The 24,499-nt window shown below is 40.7% G+C and overlaps 1 protein-coding gene across 3 annotated transcripts in view; it reads right to left on the reverse strand.

Annotated features, from left to right (window-relative positions):
- The window catches only part of ZFAND6 (zinc finger AN1-type containing 6), a 36,853-nt gene that overhangs the window by 6,648 nt on the left and 5,706 nt on the right, over positions 1-24,499 (reverse strand). The window contains exons 1-4 of one of the 3 annotated variants that reach the window (XM_062630241.1): positions 23,052-23,076; positions 4,831-5,000; positions 3,439-3,556; positions 1,237-1,337 (exon numbers count right to left, since the gene is read on the reverse strand). In XM_062630241.1, coding sequence (XP_062486225.1) covers positions 1,237-1,337; positions 3,439-3,556; positions 4,831-4,981 — 370 coding nt within the window. In that variant the 5' untranslated portion in view covers positions 4,982-5,000; positions 23,052-23,076. Of the gene's footprint in view, positions 1-1,236; positions 1,338-3,438; positions 3,557-4,830; positions 5,007-23,051; positions 23,077-24,499 lie in introns of those variants that run through there. The other 2 variants (XM_062630239.1, XM_062630229.1) reach the window with 2 other exon arrangements.

The raw sequence follows: 24,499 nt of genomic DNA on the forward strand, positions 1-24,499 counted from the left end.
AGCACTTGCTATGTTCTCTTAAGCTGGGCAAGGCCAGACATCGATCGATATTAAGAGCATGTCTTACATGCACTGTCAAAACTGAGGCACCAAGAGCTCTCAGCTTCAGAAAGAAAACTTGATGAGAATTTACAGCTAGAATATACCTTTTAAGTGTAAACATCTTTCAGTAACTGACATCTCAAAGTCTAGTACAAAATGGCAGTAGCATTAAAGCATTTTCTCCAAGTTTTAAAGTTGTTGTTTCTATGACAGAAGTGGCCTTATTCAGCACAACAGCTGAATAACTACTCTTCCCTTCCACCTAAAAGAAGGGTTAGCTCAGGTCTAGAAAGGTATCCAAAAACCAAACTTTGATACCAGAGGTACAATAAAAGAATGTATATTTAGCATCTTTAAAGTGGAATTATATGTTGCATTTGTGGAAAAACCAACTCCTATGTTTAGACTAGTCTACAGAAACATTAACTCTACCCGCTAAAGCCTTAGCTGTGTCAGCAGAAGTAAAGGCAGAATACTTGCTGACTTGCTTTTAAGTATCTTCTATAATGTCTGTGGATTTCAAGTCTGAACATTTTTGCCTTAAGAAACACTTTTTAAAACTCTTGCATTTTAAGCTCTGCAAGCCTGCACATAAAAAGAAAAGGGGGGGGGCGGGAACAGTGTACCAGCAATAAGGATGTTAGGCCAATATACTTAGAATCACCGACTCAGCTATTTTCCTTCACTCAATCAGTCTGTGGTTTGGTAATTTCCTAAACTGAATGTCAGTGTGCCAAATTACTACACCACTACAGTTCATAGGTGAAAGGTTCTTCTATAGGTATTTCATGCTTATACAAGATACGAACACTTCTTATAATAGCTATGTCCTAATACCCTGTATCACAAATAAGAGTTATAGACTTGTGATATTTGCTGCATATGACTAGTCTGAGAAGGATACTCAAAACCCTACTTACATGTAACAGCTGTGGCATAAAAGAACATTAGACCAATTTATGATGTGCATTTCTAGCCCCAATCAACACACTTCTGGAAGATAATGAAATCACCAGTTAAACATAGAAGTTTTCAGTTTAAGACTTGCCTTCTAAGGTTTATCCTTACTTGCCTTTTGATTTCACAGAATATTTGGGTTTGAGATTAAGCTATCTCTTGAACAGACATATATAAGAATAGTCAGACTTTAAAAACATCATTCATCCATTCTGCCTCTGAAAACTAGGCACTAACCTTGCAAATCTTCCGTCTCAGGTACTGTTTTGTCCGCAGCTGTACTATCTGGTTGGGATGATGCTACAGATTCTGTTAAGAGTGACTGACTTGACACAGGGCTGGAGGGTAAAAGAAAAAAAAGTCATGATTTTTGAGGTATGCCAGGTATTCCAGAAAGAAATACATTACAGAGTCTTTCTTAATGAAAGCATGCCAAAGCTTTTCAAGCTGAAGTTGCTTCTGTCACCATTTAAAAATGCCACAGTGCCCAAGAGTACTGGAGAACCTGAACTGATGAAAAAGTTTAATGTTTTGTGTTAATATTGAATGCAATAAACCAGTTCAACTATAAAAAGGGAAAAAATATTTTGGGGCAGTCTGAAGCACACACTGAAGCACCAATGCAGCATTCAGTATGTAAGGATTTTTATAACATAAGTCAGCAAGATAATTGTAGAGGAGCTACTTTTGGTGTTCTAGTGATATGAACAGGAAAATTGCAGCATGTCAATGTTTCCAGTAATAAAGCATCTGCAGCTGTACACAGAACTCCTCAGGTTTTCACACTTTAAAGTGGTGCTGGCCAAACTTCCCAACCCTGTCAGCTATACTGCTAAAACTCACAGCATGGCTGGAAACTCACAGATGAATACCTCAGATGGTTCTGGGGGAGAGGTTCAGTATTAGCAGTCACTCACAGCCAAACTGTTCACCCAGCAGCTCTACTATGGAACAAGAGAGAACTGAAGTCCCAAGCGAGAGGTAGAACTACCCCATTTACCCGATCTGTCTCTCCCTTTCCACTTAGAGATTCACTCCAAATCCAAGAAATTGGATTATCCAGCAGCCCATGAACCAAAGCCCTACCAGTAATCCACAACACAACCAAGGCATTGGAGTTGAAATACTAATTGCCAAGAACTGCACGTGGATCCTGAACTGCAAGTTTGGTCACCTACAAAAGGGCATTGTCAATTTACTAGATATTTTCTTGGCATATCATAACTGAGGTATTACCAGAAACTGAAGTTGAATCCCTGCTTTTATGTTGGAAAAAAAGAAGTGAAACTTGCACTTCAAAAGAATCAGTGCAAGAGCAACCATCCACTCATTTCTCCTGCAACCAGTGATCAAGACAGTGATCAAAAAGATACTTTTTTTTCACTTTCATGCTATTAAAGATTGTGTGAGAAGAACCCAAGGCAGTGTAAATGGTTCACTCTGTGCATCAAGCTGGATCATTTTGTTTTGGTTTTTGCACATACCAGAAGAGTTGTATCAGGGCAAGATATCTATTTTCTACCCCAGTCAGAAATCCCAGAATGGCAAGACCAAAAATAGCATCAAGCATGGCACCTAGCTCTCAGTTCATATGTAGGATCCAAGCATGAGATAACACCTCCTATAAAAAGCTAAGGAGCAGAAAACAGCCTGAAAAGAATTGGCCAACAATAACTGATGAGATCACCCTCAGCCTGTGCTTTACTACATTGTGATTTCTAAAGGAAAGTTAGAATGAGTATTACTGCAAGTTAGTGTGCTATAGGATGGAAGCTAACATTTTCCACCCAATTTCCAAAACGAAATGCAGCCACTAAATATAAACAAATATTTAGCTTTTACAAGTGAAAAGCACTTAGTAAGTCTGAGTGATTTACAAGAGGACATTATGTCTCCTTGAATAATCCAGTAGGAAATTGCTTGTTTAATCAGAAATCAGTTCCATTGCAAAACTTACAGTAAGAGTCAGATATCTCTTTTCCCTCTTCTAGTACACACCACTTTTTGCAAAGCAACTAGTTTAGCATATTGTATATCATACATTTATTTATGGGAACTCTGGAAAACAGTTTTCTGCCATTTTACAAAATCCTCACATTTCTAAGATGGAAAGAGCTCTCCTTTGGTAAAGGTACAGCCAACTGCATGTTGCGGAGTCAAAAGACCAGCCAGACAAGCCTCTGTAGAACAGCATGAAGCTGGCATGGCTCCTATTTGAGGCTAAACTCTGAAGATGAATTTGCATTTGAATGTAGCAAGATGTAGCTAACAGATCAGCTACTATTTACTGTGAGACCCCACACTTTAAAATTAGCAGTTAAATCTTACACATTTTCCTAATCCAGGTCCTAGTATTTAATTATGCAGTATCAGTACACTTCATTTAATCACCCCAATACAGATATTTACTTCAAAGCCCAGAACAGAGAAACAGCTTACCTTGGCTGCATGGATGTCGATGGAGTCGATGTAGGTTCTAAAGCTGACTGAGTTTCTTGGGCGCTGCCTTCTGTGCACTGAACTGGTAGGGACTCAGTTATACTACTGACAGAGGGTGCTGGAAGGAAGACACTAATGTAAATGTGTTACACTACTTCCTGGGATTACAAAAGTTATACTATGCAATTATTCTTTGACCCCCATGACACCGAAGTAATTATGTTTGACTATATTTTGATCATGTTCCAGCCCCATGTCCCCAGAAGTTACACAACACGATTTTAAAGGTGGGGCTTTCAAATAGTTACTATTTTGTGCTAATCAAAGCATCAAGCAACAGCTTTCTCAGCCTGAACTGTAGTATTCTGACATAAGCTTGGGTTCTGGCTGGAAAACCAAGATGGATCTGTGAGAAACAGTAGTGTAGCACCCTAATACAACTTAGAATCCATTCTGAAGTTGTAGAACCTAGATCCCCAGATCTCAATGGAAATTACTGCTTCAAATGCTCCATCCCTGGCAGTGTTCAAGGCCAGGTTGGACAGAGCCTTGGGCAACATGGTTTAGCACAAGGCATCCCTGCCCATGGCATGGGGTTGGAACTTGATGATGCTAAAGTCCCTTCCAACCCAAACCATTCCATGATTCTATGATATTCCAAGCACACCCTGAGACTCTTTGCTGTCAGTATTCAGCCAAGCCAGAACAGACATTTTAGCAGCCCCAGCGAAGCCCTCCCTAACCCTCTTACCCCCAAAAGAACATCAAGTTGAAAACACTGGAGTGAACAGAGCAGAGAAAGGTTTCCTCTTTGAGGACACTACCACTGAAGGGGGAAGAACCCTCTAGCTTTTTCCACAGAGTGATTGTAGGAGGACAGAACTTATTTCAATGGGAAATTTGCTTTGTTGGAAAGACCGCAAGTACATGGAACACGGAGCAAAAAGGAACAAAAAGGATCTCTCCCTTAAATTAAGGGCAACTATTCTTAAAAAGCATCTAGAGGTTAATCCTTCAGCATCAGACTGCAGGAATTAAATAGCTGTATTTTAAATGCTTTTCACAAACATTCCCCAAGCTAAATGTTATCTCTGCTGTCAGTAATTTCAGAAAAAATATGTTGGCATAGTAATTTTTACTGCATTTTTGTATCTTCAAATTCCTAATACCTTCTGTATTAATCCAAGTATTTCCAAGAGTCTACTTCTGAGCAGGTTAATCACAGCACAATTATACCATGAGCACTTCATCCAAGCTCATTCCATAATGTTAGAATAAAATGGTTTGCACTAATGCTCGTGTATTTTAGTATTTGGACATGATCAGGAAGCAAGTTGCCATCTACTGTGTCATTTGGAGTTGTTCAAACAGCTGTATGTTAGCATTACTTACCAGGAGGGCTAATTCTACCATTACTGTTCTGCCTTTGAAGGTGTTCTTTGTAGCACACTGAACACATGCCATTTGTACGAGGATTCCCATAAAATCCGCAGCCAGTGGAACAAAGCATAGGCACTTGGCTACGATTAGTTTCTTGAGCCATTTTCCCTTCTTCTACAAACCTGAAATTGAAACATACAACCCAGTATTTAGCAACCTGAGAAATCCCTTCTTTTTCAGTTGACATTTGAATATCCAGAGTTTCCTGTAGTTCAGCAAAAAGATAATCTATAAAAGAAGCCTTGCGGATAACTCCATGCCTTTCCCTAATAAAAATCTACAAAGTCTGCTCAATAATACAGACACAGCCATATATATGATTTACATGACCCATACATACAAACGGTTCCAGCCCCGCCATTTTGTGGTCAAAGAGCTTGCAAAGAAAAGTAATTTTAGGAAATAAGAACGGAAATAGTACTGCTTTTTGCAGTAAGTTAAGGGAAGGTAGGGGAGTAGGACACTTATGTCAAACCCTTCTTGAACCATGAACACCTGATACTGTGAATGAGTACTGTAGAATGAAAAGACAAGCATGGTACCACCTGTTTACTGCGTAATCGCTATTAACAACAGTCACATGAATTCACAAGATACTGTTTAGTCACCACGTCATTAATGAAGAACAACAACTACTTACCACAAAACCTGAATTATGATTTTTCACATAAAAATCACCTTTTCAGTCAAAAATACTATACTATGCACATGTACCAGTTTTGTGTGAAAAGAGAAGAGATAAATATCAAGGCAACTCCTAACATCCTTAGGTTTAGTTTTCTTTGTAAAAGATCTCTAAACCTTAGTACATGAAAATGACAAAAAATGGCCATATGCAACAGTATTCTGAGCCCCCAACTGTTCTCAAATGGTCTCACCTTTATATGAGTTACTGACATGTCACTCAGTGAGATAAAAATGATTTTTCCATTATGTACCCCCTCAATCTTGCCCTTTTTTGTATCAGTTTTAAAAGTACAAAACAAAAAAAAAAAAAAACAAAACACCTCAACCCTTCTCATTAAGAAACCCAAGTATCTCAAAGTATCAATTCTTTCAGTCAAGACCAATTTAGGCCTACCATTTTATACTTCCTGATTAAAAGTTAGCCTGAAGCATGGATTATTTTATTTCTTGCCAGTCAAACCAAAGATAAACACTATTACAAAACCAACAATAATAAAAAAATAATAAATCTTTCAAGTAACATCAGTATAAAAAAAATTAAAAAACAAAGCCAGAGATGAAGGGGTTTCACGATGTCTGAATAATTCACCAGCTACGATGTTACAGAATTAAACTACAGTAAGAAATACACCAGAGTAAAAAGATTTCTTTTTACATAAGATGTTTTTGAAGCCAAATACAAAAAGGTTTCCCATTATTTGGGTTTTATACAAATATCCTCCTCTCTCCTCACACCCACATGCACTGCATTTTGTTTTTATTTCCCCAAAGTATATGAAATTGATACCTCAAAAGCAAACCCCTGGGTTGCAAAGCTAACAACAGAAATGACAGTCAAGTCCTCTATTCACAGCAATAAGGTACTCTCAGGATGAGAAAGCATTCAAGATACAAGGAAGATGTACAGGCAGGAAGACAAAATAAAAATCCCTGATAGTATCTCATTCAGCTTCAACCTGCAATTAAGCTTATTTCAGCTGTTTGACTGCACTCCCCCATCCCAATATAGCATTTGCTTTCCACATACAAAGCCCCCATTGACCTCAAATGACAGCTAAATTTGATTTTGCTGAAGTACTGTACTTGTAGCTGAAAGAGCACTTTCATTCCTGCCTTTCTCCAGACAGCCCTTTAGAATTCAACTGCAAGTAATGCAAGTGGGAATTCAATTCTTATGCTGGGCTCAACATTCAGCAGGAGAAGATTCAGAAGAGCGTAAATGAACATGAGTTTTCTATGCTTTGGTAACTCAAACCCATTTAAAGATTAAACCTTACACAAGTCATTCTTTGGCACAGAATGTTTAAGATTGAAAGACTAATTTAAAAACATTGGACAGAACATTTCATAAGGGCTAACAGATTCAGTGGCACAATACAAGTATTAACCCTTTTAATTTCAAGCAGCAGCACAATAGAAGAGCCCTACCACACAAACTTTCAAAATTAAACCTGATGGCCTTTCTGGTCAATAGTTAGCTTCAAGCAGCACACAGGAACTCAATAACAGCACCAGTTACTGCTAATTTTGTTACTCCCTGACACAACCATTGCTGAAGGACCAGGTGCTAATGCAATCACAGCATAACAATTTCTAACATGGATGTAAAAAAAAAGTCTGCTCTGATTCAATAAACAAATTGTGAAAGGTGCACAAAGATGCCCAGAAGAAAAACAAGAAAAGCTGGACTGTTCCAGCTAAGCCAGTTCCCGAGTTCATTAACCAGTGGATCCTGCCACCAGCCAAAGCACAAGCCACTGGCATGAGGCTCCAGAATACTTAAATCTCCCAGGGGAAGTGCCAGGGATTCTTCTGAAGAGTTTTAATAAAAGCCACAGGAAGCGGAAGATCCTTCATTGGTTGCTAATATTTGGGGAGTAAAATGGACAAGAGATAGGATCAAACTGATGCAATGTTATGAAGTCAAATGAGAAATAAGTTGAACACAAACACAACAGTGTGCTGCACTCCGAAAAGGGCAATCACAGTCCCCCACACCAGCTCCAGGGGAATCTGTACCTCTACCCACCCAACTAGTTCCCCAAGCCACCAAAAAACCCCACTAGGAAGAAAAGGGCCATCACCACCATAAAGTTTTCCAACAGTTCACTGAGCTCAGTCAGTTCACACACAGAGAAGCAAAAAAAGGAAAGAAAAAAGCGTAATACACAGGCAGAAAACTGTGGAACTGATGCAAGGGATGACAGATGACACATGACAGAGGGGAGGGACAACATATTTTGGCAGCTGCTGAGATGGTTGAACTGATCTATTTGAACCCTAAAACCACAGGATGCCAAACCAGTATATGCAGCTTTTGCTCTCCAGCTTCTGACTCTGTCTCCCATGCTGTTCCCTCCCTCTCACTACTCACATGCACCAAAATGAATCAAGGAAGTGATCAAACTTAGAAAACCAACCACTCCATCTTCTGACAGTTAGTTTCAACACAGACTGCCTTCCAAGCTTGTGTTTGTCACACGTGCTGTATGGGGATGAGAGAAGGTCTAGCTAAAGACACGTGTGGAACCACTTGTTTCAGCAGCAGAGCAGGCTTAAAGCATTAGCCTAGCTTAAATCAGGCATTGAAAATGTAAGGGAGGAGATCCAAGTGCTGGCGGTTCCTGCCACTGCACTTCAGACATGCCTCTCCTGTACAGATCCATACTGCACGTGGGCAAAGGCCAAGATGACACAGCACTGTGCCTCAGGGACTTTCCTTCCTCACTGCTCAGGCAGGAGGAGTCAAACAGCTACAAGCAGAGCAGCCTGACTCTGTCCCTATCTCGGCAAACACAGCAAGGTCACTGAACAGATGTTTTGGGGGGAGGGAAGACCTCCCCTCACCCCAGTTCTTGGCTCAGATTCAGATGATTTTTGTTTCAAAACTGTCCATAATTCCTCACACAGGAAGATCTTTAGTATTGCAGAGCCAAACCATCACATAAGCCAGTAATGGTGGGCTGTCACTGAAATTGCAGCCTTAGCAGCACTGTGAAAGGAGCCTGCTCCCACAGCCCCATCCCCTACTGCACACCCCCGCCCTTGAGTCGGATCAGTTCATCCATCTGACGGAAAAAAATGGGAGTATTTATTCTAGTGGACCGGAGAGCTTGCTGAGCTGACAGACATCAACTCTAGACAACTGACATATAGCGCAAAAGGAAGTGACAAGGCTAAAGATAGGACGACCCTTCACAGGGGCAGCTAGCCCCTGCTGAGCATCACTGTAAAATATATACCAAGTGCATACCCCACCTGTAGTTTCAAAACTGGTCTAGCTTGGCTGCAGTACAAAACTTAAAGCAACTTCATAGCTGAAGCGACAGTAATGTCCTGGGATCATCATGGCTACATGTATCACAAGGTATCACAAGGTATCACAAGATAAATGTGGAGCTTGTAAATACTGCAAGTACCTCCGGGCTCTGCCCACTCCCCTGAAGCTGTGCATGCACAGCATTCATAGGGTCACCCTGAACACAGAATTGATTCATCTTAAAAAAATACAACCCAACTCTTAACAATATTTTAAGCATCTTCCCTGTTTTGCTTTACAGCAGTATAACCAGTTGTACAAGCATTAATAAGTAGGAAGCAAACCAGAGGGAGTACAAAAGCCTTAAACAACAAACCCAGAACATTCACTTTGTTGAAGGTAACTCCATGAACAGACTTCTCGTATTAGCTAAAAATTGCTAAGCTTAAGCCAAAACTACCTCTGAAATTTTCTTCTCAAAGCCACTAGAAGCACAGCAGCCTGCAGAGCTGCGTGCTAAGTCCTCCTTTCCTACAAATTTGGTGCTTCAAGTATACCCATTCCTCTTACTCCTGTCATACCAGCAACTTCATGCATCTATAAGGCCTGCTTACTGCTGCTGCTACAGGTCATACCATTCCCTGCTCACCAGTGCGCAAAGTAAGTTATCTCTGTATCAAGCAAAACTCACAATCAACCATATAAAAGACATTCCCAATTATAAAGCTTATAGAGCTGAAGCTGTAGAAACACTAAAGCACTCCAAATCTTTTGGACATCAGGTTCTGTAGGGAGAGACACACCTCACTCCAATACTCTGCAGAGCAAGTAACAAAATATTTGTGTACTTCCCTTCCCCACAAAGCAGGCACCACGATACTAGTCTTTTTTCCACCTCCTTCTTTTCCTATTGATTAAAATGTTTATATGCTACTAGTTTCAAATCACTGATACCCTAGCTTCATAGCCTTCAAATGTTAATCAGTAAGATCAGAGCACAGTATTTAGCAGGATTAAACATGAGGTTTTGGAAAAATCTCTTTCCCTTCCCCCTCATCTCAACTAGAAAATAAGAACTCCTGCACAGAAGCCAGCCTTCTCCTCATCTTCCTCAAAGATTTCCCAAATTCCAGTTGGCCTCATACTTCAAGTTGCGGTAGAGAAAGCGAGCAGATCCTCACATCTGCTACCTCAGCTCAAGTACAGTCTTGTGTTCTGCAAACACTCCTAAAATTCATGACTGGTATGGGAAGGATCCCTCCCAGCTGCTAACACTGAAGCAGAAGAGACCACCCAAACAGCATTCTCCTTCAGCACTGAAACTGAACCATACGGATGCCAGCTTGGAAAATGCTTCTCGAAGAGAAAGCAGAGCATTTAGCATAACATACTCTGTTCACCAAGATCAACACACTGACAGATTTCAGCTGACACTCACCTTGAAGGATGAATCCAATTTTAACAAGTGATTAAAATATTCCCACCTCTATCATAATCACCTTTATAATGAAGCAGCTCAGCACAATAAGAAGCACCAGTACTAATGGTCATTTTCTTTGTGCTAACAAAGCAAGGAAGAAACTGCAAAAATTGTAATTTGTGCTATTTAAATATATAAAGGTTTATCCCAAGGACATATAAAAGCAAGAGACGAAGCTGTGCAGACAAAAATACATTTCATTTTAGAGCATGCACTGGTACAGATATCCAATACCACCTGTATCACCAGATGAAAAGGCATGTTGATACAAAAAACAGTAAATAGGAAATACATTTCTCTACAGGTTTATCAAAACAAAGGCAAATAAAGGCCGAGGAACAGAGTCCTGCTGAATCTTGCTGAAGTTACCAAAGCACTGTCTGTGTTTTAAGGATGCCGCTTCACAGCAGAATTTGCAGATACACAGCTCCTCAGGTGTCCTGCTTCAAGAAGGACACTACGCAGGGTATAGAACACTGGACTCACAGAATGACTCCGTTTTCTTTTTACTCTGTTTCTCTCTCCCAAAAGGCCCCAATTTACATTCACTGAGCAGTCATTTGTAGCTGCTTTAAAGCATTAGCATGTCCCAGGAACTTGCTATGGAGCCAAGAAGAACTGGCAGATTTGAATAGGGGCCTCAGACATTACAGTTCAGGCCAGCTTGCTCGTTGCAGTCAGACATGTCATTTCATCTGCAGCTCACCCTGGCTAAAAAACTCCAGCTGGTTCAGATTTGCCAGCGTAGCTACATGTGTGGTTACACTGACCCAGTTTCATCAGAATGCTTTGAGTTAAAAAAAGTGAATATGGTTAAGGACCAACTATGCAATCAGATCTGTAAGGGCAGTGACCTCTTTGTTCCTGCAGCAGAACACACAGCTGCTGCATTTTTCAAAACACAGGAGTTATCCAACTTCCTCAGCACTAAGAGAACCCCTGCATTTTAAAGCTTCCAATTCATTCCAGTAGGCCTCGAGTTTTCTTCCTGCTTACGGCTAAACACAGTTTTAAGTTGCAATTTGAATTACTAAGGTAGAATTTATATAATGACATAATATCAAAAACAAAATATTCACACTAGTGACCAAAGGCTTACATCAGATGTTTTCTCAATTCACTTAGGTCATTGAATATCTACTTATGTTCCAGTCTATTCCTGTTGAGCAGCTTTTTATTTTTGTTTCATGCATAGACTTATTTTAGGCTTCAATCAAGCACTTACATTAGACACTCCCAGCAGAAACTTTACATAAAGATGGAAAGAGTTACAGAAGCTTTTTCTTCATTTCCAAGTGGTCTGCAAATTTAAATCCTTCAGTACAAGAATTAATATAACTAAAATTTGGACCCTCAAGAAACATACATTCTCTGTACAGTATAAATCCCTGATTTAAGATGGCAGAAAGACTAGAAGAATCACTCTGGTGAAAATGAGCCACACATATGAGAGAAAGTGTAATCTCAGAAGTGGCAGATAGACAAAAAGAGTTTAGGCCTTAGGAAGGGAAGGAACATTAGCAACTTTCGTAACTAATTTGAGCCAGAGTATCATACTACCAATGTTACATCATTACACAACCCAGGAACACTTGGTACAGACAAAGCCCCTAGTGTTAAAGCATATATATTGCCAGCTACAGCTGTCTGCTCTTGTTCTCAAGGTCACATGAGAAACAAGAGAACATTTCAATACAACCTCTTCAGTCTTACTAGGCAAGAACAAAGACACAGATACTATACTGGTATCAAGGAGATCACTGATAAGGATTCAGCTTTCTATACTTGTCTGCATACACTTTTAACAGATGTGACTTCATAATTACTACTTGTGGCCATGCTCAGCCTTTGCAAAGTACAGATTACTAGAACCAAAGATCAAGTGCTGTAAAACGGGGTACCTCGGAAACTCTCATTCACCTCATGTAAACACATTAAATTACTTGCGGTGACCACTTAAACTGGACAAACAAAACCCAGAAATATAAGTAAATTTCGTATTTAATTTCCAAACTTTTTAGTGTAGTCACCAAATAAGGGGGCGATTCCATGAAGTTTACTACTCTACTGAAGATTAACCCTAAAAAAAACCCTAGTGATGCAACAGGTATATTTTATTGACTAGTAGGAAGAATCACATTTTGTTTACATGGGATTTCAAAGAGGCAGAGTACAGACAAACACAGTTTTGTCTAAGTGTTGAAATTACTGAAAGCTGCCACACAGAGCTACCGGCTTTTCATTACATGATGGAATGGTTTCTGCAGAAACCCCCACTACTTCATGCTGGAGCATATTGTAACTGCTGCAGCACCCAAAGGAGTAAATGCAGACCCTGTATACAGCCTTCAAGAATTCTCCTCCTATTTTTTATGTTGGAGGATTAACATTTAGCCTAAAGCAGCAAAATGCAACTCAAGATGCCAAGGACTATCACTGTTTGTACACTTAAGCACGTACATTTGAACTTAATTGTCTGAGATCAACTGCAGCACCACTACAATTCAGCCCTTTCATATGCCAGTACCCAAACTTTGTGGTATTCAAAGAAACATTTTTTTTCTCTTAGAAAACTTAATAGCCTCTTTATTTACTTCTTATTCCCCAGCAGCACAACACGTGCAGGCAACCCCCGTTAACCCAAGAAACTCTAGTGCAGAGAAGTACAGAGATGCTTTCACAAAGAGCACCACTCACGTGTTCTAAGTTTCTGTCTCTTCAGGGATGACTATCAGAAAATCTAAGCAGACAAAACTGCCTTTTTGAAGAGGTCAACCTGAATGCAAGTGAACAAAAAACAAAACCAAACTCACACACATCACAAAAGTCACTTCTTGGTTCAAGAGAAAAAGCAGCAAAGCAGCCTTGGAGGTAGACATGCTTGTTTACAGCAAGACACAACAGGGTCCTTCGATAAAGGTAACTAGGTAAACAGTAAAAGCACTGAGAGTGACACTGCAAGTATAGCTGTTCTGGATGAAGGCAATTTCTTAGTGGATTACAGACCACAAAAAGTGAACTTGAGAAAAGAACGTCATGTTTAGGGAAGCTGTTTTTTTACTGGTATCCATAATGGTCATAGTGAGAAAAGTTTAAGCAGCATATCCAAGGAATGCAGAGAGGACACTGGCCAGCTGCCTCGCTGGTCATGCTGTCCTACCCAAAGCACTGTATGTCCATAAACAAGCTAGAGGAGAGACCAAAGTGTTTTTCTCCCAAAACACAAAGCTGCACTTACTCAGTTTAGTGCACCCAGATCACCCCAGATTTAAAGCTAGAGGCAGACAGGCTCAGCAGGTCTATTTTTGGAAGATGGCTGTCTCTGACGAAACTGCCACAGAAACCTTACATGAAGTTACACTTGCGATGGAACATGCGACTACTACTAAAGAGTATACTTTTAGGTAGCACTTGCTTTGGTATCTCTGCTCCAGGGGAATAAGACTCAGGAGATAGTTTGGTTATTGTAATGGGTCTATCTCAGTACTTGCTTGCCAGCAGCCGGCTACATCAACTCACACAAACCACAGTCTCCACCACATGTAGCTGGACCACTGTCATGCTGCAGTAGCTGGAGATACTGCTCAAGAAACCCTTTCCTCTCTAGAGTTTGCACTATCTCTTCCCTGTACTTTGGCATTAAGGTGCCTAAGCCAAAGACTACAGGAACCATCAATTTGCTCTCCAGTCTTCTACACAGGCCTGTAAATTTAGAGCTTACTTGAAATCTGTCAGATTACAGAAATGCCTTCTTTTAAAATGCTCTATAAAAGATAAGAAAGCTCCTCTGAAACAGACAAGACAAGGCTACATTCCAGTTTCTTTGGCATCACATATTAAAGTCGGACATTCCAGAAATCAGAGGTTGAGTAAAATTAGTATCAGGAGATTCTAAAATCCTCTATATTTCCTTCAGATACCAGACCAAAGTTTATGGGATGCAGGAGGGCAAATCCATAGATCACCTTTGATGCTGTGTTTTAAAACAGGCTTGGCTTTACAAACTGGTAAAAAGTAACCTGTAAGAAGGATTCAAACACAAGACTACCCATATAATTACTGAAAGAATAGATATAGATTCAGTAATCGCTTCTTTTGAGCATCAGTGAATAGGTAATCTCTCAATACAGCGTTTCACTTCTTTTAAGCATATCAAATTCAGAAGCGATAAAATACACTCTAATACAAGTCCCCAAAATAGACAGTTTGTTGTTAACAAAACACCTGTTGCTGAGAACTGACAGTAAGTACAAAACACATTATAATTTGGTTTTATAAACAGCACTATGTAGAATTTTAATTAGCTTATAATGCTACAGCTCTACATGGGCCTAATGCTAAGAGAGGTCCTGCTTTAATATCAGGGTTCCTGGCTGTTAATAAATAAGGTGATCATCATCATTTCTGGCTGGGGCATCTTGAATTCAACTTAACTCCCAAGAACATTGTGATTATCATGCATGATGTGTTGCTCTATTTAGAGTTATGCACTATGTCTAATTTAAGTGTTCAAAATTATACAATACCCATACTGTGGTTTGATGGGGAACTCAACCTAAAGCTAAAGCCTGACCAAACAAAGAGTGTATTTAAGGACAAGTTTTCAGCTGAAGAGGTATAAGTATGAAGTTCCCTGTGGTGAAGCTGCATTCCTCATCTTTTGCAATGCATTTAAATTTAGTCAGGGGACTCAAAGGTGCTACTTTGCTTTAACCCTAATGCTATTCTAGGGTTTTTCATTGTTGGGTTGGTTGGGCTTTTTTTCCTTAATTATTATTTCAGTCACTGGGGAAGCCAGGTTACATGATGCCAAACAACTTACTGGATGTCTAAATACTAAAACCTATGACACTGCACAGAGCATAGGAAAGTCTTATGCAGTTGATCAGCAACCACCATGCTGGCCAACTGGTATTCACCCATCACTTTAATATACTGTCAAGTCTCACTAAAGATATGAATATACCAACTGGTCACGCTACGAAGTTTTGCATCTTTCCTTTGTTTCCTCTCAGCTGTCACATTACACTGCCTGAAATGCTGCAACGTGTAAATGTGCAAGTGCAACCAATACATATGCATCCAATATGTATTTATATGCAACTTAGGTGATGATTTCATGATACAGGTAACTCACAGCTTTAGATACTTCTGCCACAGTGCTGCTGGGCCAGGAACTCATCTATCTTGAAGGCTTCATTCTTCAAAAGCTTGGACTGGTTCTTGTATCTGGTTTATGGTGCAGCTCAACAGCTCTGATGCAGGAAGAAGGTGAAACTACCCAGGTAGTGTCAGAACTGAGCTCTAAGGCTCACATCACCAAGAGGTCAGAGTGAAAACTAAGAGTTGCCTTGTACAGCATTAACTAGCCAAGACAGTGTCTGATTAATATGTAAGGGGCTAAGGAACAATCAGAAATTTGCACTGTGCGACACTCTTCTTTCTGGTTTCCTAAACTATACCACTTGCTCAGATGGAGAGGTCACTACCCTGTTTGATGGAAGGGAAAGCTTAAAAACTATTGGAAGAACTTGATTAAGGACAACTGGCAGTGGGGGGAAAAAATGCCATCATGGAACAGAATTTTTTTTATCCTTCTTTCCCAAGCCCATACAGAACAGACTGCCTGTATTTCAATTTCTCAACTGACAAGACAGAGCTGACAGCTTTCAAGTAAGAGCCTGCATTGCAAACACTATGCTTTAATCACCAGAGCATCCCTTTTACCTATTAACACTCCAGGTACAGTTCTGCAAACTGCTTTTCTGACAACCAAGTTTACTATTCATTCTGTTTTCAGACAAGTTTCAGCTATGTGAGCATGCATTTCTAGTAGAATGTCTCCCCCACTTACTTGTCCAGAACACTTAAATCAGCAAGTTAAGAGCACAATAGCCTAAAAATAGCATGGCTGGATGCCACTGTCTCCCCATTTATTACAATGGTACCTTTGTACAGAGTTTTCTACAATTCTACATAGAAAAATATAGCCATAAATGTCTTTAAGGCAGGGACTTGTATCTAAAAAGGCCAAGCTGTTAAGTAGTTGCATGGGACTTCCCCCTTGTTCCTCAAGCCACATAAACAGAAATTTGCATTTTTAGAAGCCTTTTAGAATAATAACTCTTTAAGTAGATATGACTTCTCTTTTTATCCTCTTGCCATAGTGACTGTATTCTGCCTGAGAACAGATTGACACATGACAGAGTAACAGCACTTTCTAGATAAAGGAAAATTCATGATATAAAAGGAAAAGTAGACAAACACAGAAAATTCAAGCCAGATCTCTCTTCAGTTATTGTGCTTGGCATATAAAAGCCTGTATAGAATGGATGAAGAAGGAACACAACCTGCTCATAAGATACTGCACCTCAACTGTCAGCAAGGTGCAGCTTTCTATCACAATGCTCTTTCCACTCACAAACACTGGCCAACAGGGCTTCTACCAGGAAACAACAGAAAAAGAGCACAATATGGTCCCTTTTATTACAGAATAATGTCAGAAACAAGGGGGATCTGCAAGACCAGTGCCCTTCAGCTTGACCTAAAGATGCATTCACAGGCATCTAGCTGCTGCTCATACCAGGTTAATTCCACAAGTACCATGTCCTTGGTATGCCTTGAAAAACAAAAGCCCAATGCCTTAACACTGCCCCACAGATCTCTCTCCTGTCTCATACTCTTTTGGTTAGGACAAAAAGCCTCACACTACTGTTGAACAGTATCTGTATCCCCTATGTTAAAATCACTAATTTTAATGCATAACCTCAGGTTTCAAGAGAGGACTTTCCCATTTTTAACAACTAACTCAATGCTGCTTAAGCAAACCCAGCAACACTGCAACATGTATTTTACTCTGTATATGCCACCCTGCCTAAGTTCACCAGAAAAAGCTATCAGGACATACAAAGAAGAGTCAAATTCTTCATCTCAGGCCTAGACAGTCTGAGAAATTCAGGTGTCGGAGCTGCAGCAAGGACAGAGGTACTCCTCAGAGCACACAGGTATTTCAAGCATTCCGAATGTGCAGTGGGGGATAAAAGGAGGGTAAGTGGATAGCAACTAATCAGGATTTATTTATATAAAGAATGACTGGGTATAAACTTAAGACCACAGATCAGTCACATGATGACTTTGCGGAATAACAATCTTATTCTTGCAGTAAGAGAGACCATAGGTAACAGCCAAAAGTTTCAGACACCAAAAGAAAAAGCAAATGCAAGAAGACAACACAATCAGTTAAGTGACCAGAGTGTGAAATCATTTTTTTTGTTGTTTTTTTTTTTAACAAAAGATGTTTTAAAGCCAGAGAATTACTTCATTGCTATGCTTAAGAATTTCAAATCTCACTCAAAACATTAAAGTCCAGTATGACTAGACCTATTTGGAAAGAAAAATATCCCTTATACATGGCTGCCAGTCCAGTCCACAGCAAATCAAACACTCCTTGATCTCAGCACTAATCTCAGCCCTGCACAGTTTGTCACACTCTGCTGACAATTTGTTATGTAAGTAATAATACACCTACCTTGACCTGTTGTTACTAATGCTGCCTTCCTCCTCCCCCAGGATACTTTAAACAAACCCCATGAAAATACACTGATATTCAAAACAACCCTATGGAGCAATTCTATAGTCTCATCCCTAAAATATGTTCCCAGTAAGTCCTTCCATATTGCCACATATTATTTTTTTTCTTCTTAGTAAATTAATAATTGAACTGTTTTGATATCAGTAAACACTAAAATAATTACTTTTCACTAGAACAATAGTATTTGTTTGATAACTAATTCTAATTAATACCTACAAAATCACTTCATTCAAGGACTTCACACCAACATCCACTAGTACATCATACTAGCATACCACCTGGATAGCACAATCCCAACGTAAGTCTGGTGAAGTTCACTTAGAAAATATTCCTGTATCGACAACAAAAGCTACCTCAAGCTTCTTACCCAATTCTGAAGGAACTAGGCAGGAAGAACCATCTCCAAAGGTTTCAATTTAACACTCAAATACAGCCACTTCTTTTGCCCCTACCATAGTAATGGTGTAGATTCCAATACAAGGTCATTCTGCTGGCACAGAAAACATTCCGCTATGTGGTAACATAACACTGCATTAAGGCCTTGATTCTAGATATGGTTTTAGAAAAAAACATGTTAAATTCATTTAGGGGATAACAGAGAAACAATGTAACCCTCCTCGGCAGTCTCCTATCTCCCCTGCCACCCCACCCTCAAAACAGCACTATCGACAACTCAATGTTTTCTTTTGAAATCTAACTCAAAGACAGCCTTTTGTATATAAAAAGGCATGAATATGTCCAAACTAGGTACTGAAATTCTGTATCTTTGCCTGCAGAATCAGTAGGTCTCTCTTGCCTCTTACATGCAAATACAATTCAAAACTTCAAGTGGAACATATCTGCATTCCCCATGCAATATTCTGCTTTCATCAGACCAATTATATTCAGTGGCACACACACAAACTGCCTGCCTTGCTCAAGTTAATGGTGAAATCTTCAGTCCTTGTTTAAAAACAGCACATCCAATGCAAAATGTTTAAACAAGCTGAAAGCACTTCACTTCTATCCTCAAAAATACTACTATTAAGCTCCCCCTCCAGTTTTATTATTATGTTTGTATTTGTTTTCCTAATCCTTCACAAAGCTAAAAAATGCATTAGCATCATGAACCACAGGACACACCAGTGTAGTGCTGTCTTAAACCCTGGGCTAGTTATACTGCTCAGGTGGTAGCCAGGACCTGCCAAGTCAGCCACACTGTTTATAGTTTAGTTCTTCAGATACAGCATTATTATGTTTCAGACTGACAAATACCATATCCTGAAGGTTAGAGTCCTGTGATATAAATACACCCTGACAAGGCAGAATAGCTGATCAGGGGTGGTCTTTAGCATGGAGACAGTTCTGGCTTCTGCAAGATTACATTAAAAGAAAAGCTGTGAGTTTAGTAAAACTGCTGCTTAAATAGGAGCTATTTTTAGACAAATGAGCACTCATTTTTTGAGTATTTCCTAAGTAATACTCAGAAGATTGAGTCAATATAAATGGAGCAGAAGATGGATTAAGTCAGGATTTAATTCAGTTTATGTCTCAATACATGATTTAATAGCCAAAAAAGTTATTTTCAAATGAAAAACTCAGTTTCTGTCAACAACTGGAGAATGACCAAGAAAACACAAGTTGATTAAGAAGAACATTTTTGCACTGTCAAAGGTTTTGTTTTTGCTAATCTGTTTAGCTCAAAAGGCCTATAAACACAGTTGGAAGAAGGGATCTGTTAAAAATACATCACCCCACCCCTTCAATTAAGGGCTGAGAAGCTTATGACACATGTTAGACACCTACCAAGAACAGGGAAGGAAGACTTAATGTTCCTGATATTTCTAAAGGTAAAAAAAAAAAAAAGCAGGTTTAAAAATCCCAAGTGTTTCATGCCTCTGTTAAAGGGATTGTAAAGCAAGAAGAGATCCAAGCTATTTTTATTCCTTTGTAGGTCATGTGTAATTAACTGCTTATTTTCACAAAACCTTATTACAGTGTAAACATCACTGGCCAGATCATCTGCCCCACCCAGGCTGAGCTTCACACCACAGGAGGCCAACTATCTCTGCAAGGAGCCCTCGTATCTTCAGGAGAGGGCCGTCCCTGCAGTACTAACCTTCCCTGCAACAAGCTGGGATGATCAGCAGCTCCTGAGCTCACTCCTTCACTACAGCTTTCCTAGAAACTGCAAGCAAAGTACTTAATGGGCCTAACCTCACCTCTACAACTATGGGCAGACGTCCCTTTCCAGATATAGCTGAAACTCTCCAAGATGACATTACTCCTCTCCCCCACTCCCTTCTGCCTTGGGCTCACAGCAATTAGCAGAAATGATCACTAAACCACTTGGGGAATAGGGGGAGGAAGAGAGGAAGAAAAGAGCCAGTTGGGTTGGCTAGAGCCACTAATTAAAATTATTTAAGCCAGCCTATTGGCTTTGCCTCTAGTGCTCATATGACCCACTCTGCAGGAAGAGTGGCAGGAGGCCCCTGTGTGTAGCAGAGGGCTCTCAGCAAGCAGGGAGCTGCAGCCTATGTCACAGCTCACAGGATGGATGCCTGCCCTCCCTAAGGCTCCAGGCACGTTTCAGAGATCATCCCATGGGAGAGAGGCATGCAGCCTTCTCCAAGTAGTATTAAACAGTACCAAAGCACAGGGTTACAAACCCAGCACGTGGTGCGTCACCCCACTTCATGACTAGAAAGTGCCACCAACAGTCAGTGGATCACAGATTCCCGCTACCCCATAAACAAGGGAGATCAAATTTGGTTCTGCATTTTGCACACAGGTTTACAATGCCTTCTAAGAACCTCTTATTCACAGAGATGTATATTCTATCCTGGCACAAAAAGCAGACACATAAATCCCACAGCACACAACACATTCACAGTGTTTAAGATCCTGCAGATGCATGTGCAGGAGAAGGTTTTATGAATAAGAAGTGCTGGAACAACCAATTGTCATGCAGGGACAACACAGGTCCTGCCAGCGACAGCTCTGAATGCACGCAAGAAACATTTGCTGTAGCCTGAATACAGAAGTTGTACAGCTGTGCCAGCAGAGTGGTGTGTTTATCCTTTAGGGCAGATTTGCTTTCTACAAACAGCCTACATTAGAATTGTATACATGCGCTGAGAGAGTTAAGCATTGCACTTCTGCGGAGAATAAATCAAGAAAATCAGTCCAAGATAATATATCTTTCCTAAGTTGGGGGGCAGAGGGGACCCAAGAAGAATGGCTGCTCAATCATCAAGCAATATGAACCAAGTTGCCTCATGTATTCAGTTGTTTTCCTGTCCTAAGCAAAACCAGCTTTTGGCTAAATGTAGTATTTAATAGCACACAAATACCAAAATTTGCTTCCTTTTGTTTAAGTCTAATACACATGTTCATAATATGTTTACAGAAATTACATCAAACTATATTATTATTCTTGTCCTCACCTCAGACATCTGCCCACGCCACTCAGTCGAGGCCTAGCAGCACTTGCAAGTTAAGAAATTAATCAAAATTCAGGGATTTAAACACTTACATACCCCAGTCTTAAGTATCTCCCCTGATACACAAGATTTGGACTACCTCTCAGCTAAACCACCATATACAGTCACTGCTCATTCTGAAGTAGCATTTCCAGGGTTTAAATACAATCTGGAACATTAGAAAATGCTATAAACACATAAAAACAGCAGAGTGAATTAGTAATTCAGACCTATAAGCCACTGAAGCTTGGCAAAATGCCAAAATGTTAAGACACTGACATACAGAAAAGTAATCCATACCCAGACTGTTGGGAGAAAGCAAAATGGCTCAATGTGAAACTGAAACAAAGAGGTATACATTAATAATCACACTTGTTTACATCCAGTGGAGGTCTAAGCAATTGCTCTCCACTGCCATTTGGAAGACTGTTGCTCCATTTTCACATCCATTCTTCTATCCTCTTGAAAAATTAGAGGACCCACATCAAACTCCTCAGACTCAACAAGTATCAGGCCTATGAGTATTTCTTTCCAATTCCCAGGAGCAGCTGTATCTAGACACAAGTGTTTTATATAAAAAAAAAAACCAAAGTATTTATGGAAGAAAATACATTTCCCATTCTGAAAGCACTGTTTTGTACATGGCCTCATCTAACATACTTGTCAAAGGTACAGAAAGGATGACAATTAAAAGAAAGTCTTCATTCTCGTTAAATCCCCCTGCTTCCTGACTCGCCACTTCCTGCTCTCCTCCCTCTCACTCTATCCCATGCCACCCGTGGCAAATCGTACTTTTCCTGTTCCTGGAGACCCTTCAGATGCATAAAGTGTCACTAAATAAAAATATCATTCACGATAAACTTGGTACAGAAACTGAAAATAAATCTTCCCTCATAGAAAACACCTGCTAGCAACGGCCAATACAGGATTCAAAAGAGATTCTGACCAATTCCAAAGGAAAATAATCTCCTCCCCCTCTTTTTTTTCCCCTTGCTGGAAGGGCTGTAGCTGCAACACAGAGCAGTAACACTTAATTCTCCTGCCTGTAGTTGTAATCAGAGCTCTGAGAGACCCAGATACTCTACAAAACTGATTAAAAAGAGAAAAAAAAATGCAGTGTTCGACATAGTTTTTACAGATCTTTGTTCTAAATGCTAAAGACCTGCGAGACATTCATCTCATCAAGAACAAACATACAGACAACAGCACAGCCGTCCTCAGTGATACAACAAAAGACAATTTAAGACAAATGACTTGGAGCAAATGCTATCACTGAATAATCCCGTGGCAGCTGTCATCATTAGTTAGCCGAAATCTCATCAGAATCAGAGAAGTTAGAGTTAAAAACGAGCTCTCTTCCTGTAACATTGTGTAACTCCAAACCAGCAGCGTTATCCTCCCTATTTTAGAATTAATATTTCTCCATAAGATAAGCTGGAAGGACTTGATCCTTCCACGCGTAAACACCCGGTGCAAGCCAACAGATGAGAAAAAAAAACTCGGTCAAGTTTGAACCTCTCAACACCTTATTTCCTGTCTAAAGAGCCCTTTTGTTCTGCTTCCCTGCATAAATGTTAATATCCTGCCATCATCAGAAAGCGAAACAATGGAGAAAAAGCCCCACGCACATGAACTTCGCTGCCCCGGAGGGCGAAATAACACCACACGACACGATTAGAACCGGAAAATTCCTACCCCCGAAATCGCCTCAATTTGCTGTTTGCTTCACCCCAGATTAACTTCACTTGGAGCTGCACTTCGGCGCAACCTAGCCTGGACGCTCAGCCCCGCCTCCCCCGCCACGATTGGTCGAGGAGAGGAAGCCCCGCCCCAGCAGCCAGGCTCCGCTCCCCGATTGGTGGAGCGGCGTATCCATTATTTAAAGAACTTTTCCTTGCTAGCAGGTTAGGCTGGGCGGGTTAGAACACCCTGGGAGAGCGGGTTCTTAAAGGGACAGGACCCCGCTCCGGGCTGTGACAAACTACAGCCTCTGGCCACGCGTCGCCCCGAGCCAGCTCCGGAGAGTGCCCCTGCGAGCGGCAGCACCGGTCTCTGCGGGCACCCACCCCTATCCTGCACGCTGCTCTCCGGCCGGATGGGTTGGGGTGAGGAGAGCAGGCGAGCGAGGTGGAAATGCTTCACCCGCTGCAGTTACACAACTGCGGCTTGCTCTACTTACAGGGTAAATTAGACGTGGGGTTTGCGCCCATCCACTCTTAGAGAGTGGCTGGAGTTACCCCGCCAAGCCGGGCACACTACATCAGTTAGTAACCCTGGCTAAAAATACGTGGGGATGCCCGTTCCCAAGGCTTGTTTCAATTGAAAGCGTGAGTCAGCACAAGAGGAGCTCCGCAGGAAGCGACCGTCTCCATCTCACAAGGTACCATGGCTCTGCCAGAAACTTTTTGTGCTTATTCAGGCTTCACTTGACTGAACACATTTGCAAGACCCTGTTCAGAGTCTCACAATCCAGAGCATTTCTCACAGCATAACTTCCTCTCAGCACTACACAAAAACCTCTTGTTTAGGTGAAAAGTCTTTTTTTTTTCCACAACATAAAACACTGATGCAGTTCTCCACCCATCTATCAAGTGGAATGTCTGGAACATGCAAGAAGAGTAAAACCAAAACAAGGCTTAGTAAGTATTTCACAGGTGCAGATGTGACACCTTGTCCCATTCCAAACAAGCAAGCTGGGGAAGAGCCAAAACACCACCAGTGCTCCCCCTGCAACCCACAAGTATCATCATGGCTACACACCACTTACATGCACAGCAAGGCTGCCTTGTATAAAACACTGTCACGCGTTTAGTGTAAAATAATTAAAGATATAAAGCTAGGGGAAGATGCAGCACTCAGTGTAAACACATTTGGGTTCAGTTTGTACAGTGCAGGCGCCCCATTTTAGTTCTTCCCACTTTCCTCTTCCAGTGCTGGAGCAGCCCGCCTTCCCTTCACCTTCTGCCTGTACCACAAAATGAGTATCTGTTGTAACTTTCCTAATGCTGACTGATAAAGCCCAAGACATTTTAGCAAATCTGCTTTTCTGCAAATACCACCCAGCATCAGGGAAAATATTTACAGCCAAGTACTCCCCTGAGCTGCGATGCATGCACCAACAGAGCATAAAACACACCTTCTGG

This window comes from Pezoporus occidentalis, unplaced genomic scaffold (genome assembly GCF_034315485.1).
Source record: "Pezoporus occidentalis ecotype Australia unplaced genomic scaffold, CSIRO_AGI_Poc_V1 ctg11, whole genome shotgun sequence".
Classification (NCBI taxonomy): domain Eukaryota; kingdom Metazoa; phylum Chordata; class Aves; order Psittaciformes; family Psittacidae; genus Pezoporus; species Pezoporus occidentalis.